The sequence below is a fragment of the Haliotis rufescens genome, unplaced genomic scaffold (assembly GCF_023055435.1).
Source record: "Haliotis rufescens isolate VD_foot unplaced genomic scaffold, xgHalRufe1.0.p SCAF_11, whole genome shotgun sequence".
Taxonomy (NCBI): Eukaryota; Metazoa; Mollusca; class Gastropoda; order Lepetellida; family Haliotidae; genus Haliotis; species Haliotis rufescens.
In genome coordinates, this window is record NW_025963791.1 from 8,124,757 (window position 1) to 8,129,212 (window position 4,456).

At 45.6% G+C, this 4,456-nt stretch overlaps 1 protein-coding gene across 1 annotated transcript; it reads right to left on the reverse strand.

Moving 5' to 3' along the window:
* Positions 1 to 1,426: 1,426 nt before the first annotated feature.
* LOC125378057 lies at positions 1,427 to 2,239 on the reverse strand. The gene has a single exon (XM_048392863.1). It carries the CDS (start codon positions 2,237 to 2,239, stop codon positions 1,427 to 1,429), a length of 813 nt encoding a protein of 270 aa, XP_048248820.1.
* Positions 2,240 to 4,456: the final 2,217 nt, after the last annotated feature.

The window sequence follows — 4,456 nt, forward strand, 5'->3', positions numbered from 1 at the left end:
GAACGAGAAGAACCACCAATTCGGAGAAATCCGAAACGTTTATAGGTCCAAATTGAATACTAAGTCCATAAGATCAGGCGTGGTTAAGTCCATAATAACATGTTGTACAAATAATGGTAATGGTCAAGTACAGTAGTCATTGTGTGCTATAGGGGTGCCCGCACTATATACAAAGGTGGTCACACCGAGAGTCTCTGCCTTCTCGTGTCGCCATTATATCAAATAGACCCGGAATCAGTGAAAACGTATAATCGCTCCCACTATCTTGGACTGCGGCGAATGATTACTGAAAATGCGATGTTAATCCGGTCCCGCACAATACTCGGATCCAGTGTATTTGGCTCGTCGCTCACGGTATTCACACAATGGATCCCAGTCCTATCAGAGTTAAGGAGTAATTCTAGAAAGCATTCGACTGATCCAGTCCCGTGTACTGTACAGCCGTTCATTGTTGCGCTAACCCACCGGAGGAGCGTAACGGCCTGCTAAACCCAGTCTTCAATCACACAAATGGGCAACTCTTCAACTGAACACTTTCTGCTCAGCTGCCCCCTGAGGTATTATGATCATAGATTAGATGTTATTATCTGGACATACTGCGTGTCATTGTTTGGTGGTACACTAATTATCCTTTTACTAAAGGCATGTGTTGTTTGTCGGTTTGTTTGCTTGTAACCCTTTTGTTTTTGGTTGTCGCGATATTTCACTCGACACATGATTTCTTTGGTTTGTATTGTTTGTTGTTTAAGGCTCCATTCAGCAATATTCCAGCTCTATGACGGCGGTTTGTAAATAATCGAGTCTGGACCAGATAATCCAGTGATTGACATCATGAGCATCGATCGACACAATTGGGATACGACAACATCCATCAACAAGTCAGCGAGTCTGACCAACCGATCCCGTTAGTCGCCTCTCACGACAAGCATAGTTGCTTTTTACAACAAGTATGGGTTGATGAAGACCTATTCTACCCCGGAGCTTCACTGAACACTCGACAAATGAAATATCCTCTATTTATTATATTCGTATTACATAATTATGAATTGTAATTTTCGATTTGGGTTTGTGGATACCCATGCTCACACGCACGCACATTAACAAGCAATCAGTGCTTTGTATATAAGAAAGACCAGCTGCCCGAACTAATACAAATACTCACCCTGCATCCTTTATCCTTCACAACGCTCCATACATCCTTCATAATTCTCCCTGCACCCTTCCTAATGCCCCCTACATCCTTCACAACGCTCCGTACATCCTTCATAACGATCCCTGCATAATTTATAACTTCCCCTGTACCTTTCATCATTTATTCCACTCCCAGCATCCACCATCCTTCCTCATGCTCCCTGCATAACTCTCCCTGCATCTTTTATAACTCTCCCTGCATCCTTCGTAAATCGCCGTACATCCCTCATTCTTCCTAACGCTCCCTACATCCTTCATAACTTCCACTGCACCCTTCATCCTCCAGAACGCCCCCTGTATCCTTCATCTTCTTAATGCCCCCTACATCCTTCACAACGCTCCCTACATCCTTCACAACGCTCCCTACATCCTCCACAACGCACCCTACATCCTTCACAACGCACCCTACATCCTTCACAACGCTCCCTACATCCTCCACAACGCACCCTACATCCTCCACAACGCACCCTACATCCTTCACAACGCTCCCTACATCCTCCACAACGCTCCCTACATCCTCCACAACGCACCCTACATCCTCCACAACGCACCCTACATCCTCCACAACGCTCCCTACATCCTCCACAACGCACCCTACATCCTTCACAACGCACCCTACATCCTCCACAACGCTCCCTACATCCTTCACAACGCTCCCTACATCCTCCACAACGCTCCCTACATCCTTCACAACGCTCCCTACATCCTCCACAACGCTCCCTACATCCTTCACAACGCTCCCTACATCCTTCACAACGCTCCCTACATCCTTCACAACGCTCCCTACATCCTCCACAACGCTCCCTACATCCTTCACAACGCTCCCTACATCCTCCACAACGCTCCCTACATCCTCCACAACGCACCCTGCATCCTTCCTTACGCTCCCTGCATGCCTCATAACTCTCCCTGCACCCTCCACAACGCTCCCTACATCCTCCACAACGCTCCCTACATCCTCCACAACGCTCCCTACATCCTCCACAACGCTCCCTACATCCTCCACAACGCACCCTGCATCCTTCCTTACGCTCCCTGCATGCCTCATAACTCTCCCTGCACCCTTCGAAAATCTTTTTGCATCCCTCACCCTTTACAACGTTGCCTGCATCCCTCATCCTCCATAAAAACGCCTTTGCGTCCTTCACAATGCCCCCTCCATCCTTCACAACGCTCTCTACATCCTTCAAAACACCCCTCCACCCCTCATCCTGCACCCCGCCAATGAACCTGGTATGGGTGTGGAGTTGACATGTCACTGCTGTCCTGATGAAGAAGAAGAGTACAAACGTCCCATACAACATACTGCTGGAGTGACCCAGCATACCATAAACAGAGCCAAATCATCGGAAACCATGTCACAAGATATTTCTGTAGCCCCTCTATAGAAGGGCACGCGCCTGTATTTTCTCCTAATTTCTGCTACATGACAAAGATCCACACTCGTTTGTCAAAATTCTACCAAACACTTCGCCAAGCTGATCGATTTAGAATGCCGGTGTCTCCCATCTTCTAAGATACAATTTGTGTTTTTCTAACTTGCCTTTTACAGATTGTTGGCGTGCAAATCAAAGCGATAAAATCACAAGTGACCGGGAACATATGGCAGGTCTATTCATAGATTTAATCTTTCTTAAGACGTTCATGTTATTTTGTATATTATTAATATAAAAGTAACGTTTACCATAGCGATTCGTCATTCTTTTCTTGTGACATATGTTTGCTTTGAGCGGCGTTCATATCCCTCACAACGCCGTCCGAATCAATACTGGGCCAACAATATAGACAATAGATACTCCCAACATCAAACACAATTAAGGACATCAAAGCAATGACAACACAAGAAGTGCCAAAAGTGACATCGAGTTGTATATCGTCTGAAACTTCAGTTTCGTTGACAACACGATTTATAGAATGTCTATTATAGCAGGATCACGATTTTGTAAATGTACTTATCAGGTACCTTATAAACTATACTCTCTTGGGTAGTTTAAAGTTCGGGTGTGAGGACCCGGGGTCTCTTAAGCCGTCTCTGGTATAACCCAGCCCAAATCAATGTTAATCACGTCAGACCGCTTAGCGGAACACGTTCCTGGATTAGGTGATCTTGTACTGCGTTTAAGGAATCGATGTTATTTTTTTCGGACATAATGGAAATATCTGTAACCGGCGCCGTATGGGTGATTTAATGGGTCTTTACTAAATCATAAATGTCATTATTAACGACAAGCGTTTTATTGAATGGTTTAGAACATGATGTCTATGTCGTTTTAACTGGCGTGTCAAGTCGGGCACCGGGCCACCATCTTGGATGTGTAAGTACAACATCAGTAGGGTGTGATGTTCCAACACGGTGTGGTGAGTGACACTCACTGGTTGAGCAATGGGTTAACTTGATCAATGGCTATGATTGATGGATCTCGTGTTCCCGAGATTCTCCTTGAGAAAGGGAGAAACCCGATTCTACTTCTTGATCCGAACAAACCAGAAAAGGAACCCTAAAAATCAATGGGTTCCCTCTGGTAATCATGGCACTGTAATTGCCGAGGTAAAACCTACACCTTCGACGACTACACACACACTGCACGGGCGCCTCGTAAGCCCGAGGGACGACGTGCACGATGACTGCAACGCCCGAGGCTACTGGCGTTGAGGTGAGATCAATGGCCGACCTAGGCTAGGACTCCGGACAATAGGGTGTTGTTAGCGCCAGAGAAAACCCCCACAAGAACAACTTACAAGTCGATAGAGCAAATGAAAAGAAAACCACGTCATTTGAATCAGCCAAGAAGGAACATGGTAACCAAGCAACCGATGACGTCACATCCGCTTAAAAGATGCCCAACAATACCCTCGAATGATATGCTGTATGGGCTTTGCCACTCTCGGCGAGCAGGAAAGAAACTTGGCTCGAGTTAATCAATTTTGCATGATAGACATAAAAAGATTATAACAACGTTTCTCCGTTAAACGAGTTTTGAGAAAAAAGATTTAACCTGACGTTTGATCTGCAGCGGGAGAGGGATTAATGCAAATATATCGTAGTGATGTAGCGATACCTGGGCCGACTTCAAAGGTATCGTATGAGGTCAATTTGATGAAAGTAGCCTAGAAACTAATTGTAAGTTGCCTGCATGGCGAAGACACCCTTCAGGTAATCAGGGATCGGGCAGGCTATTAATTTCTTCGCTTAATTCCAGGTGAGTTGGAGGGATGAGGACTTATTCTTGGGTAATTACATCAAGGGGAAGCGACTGCGATTACA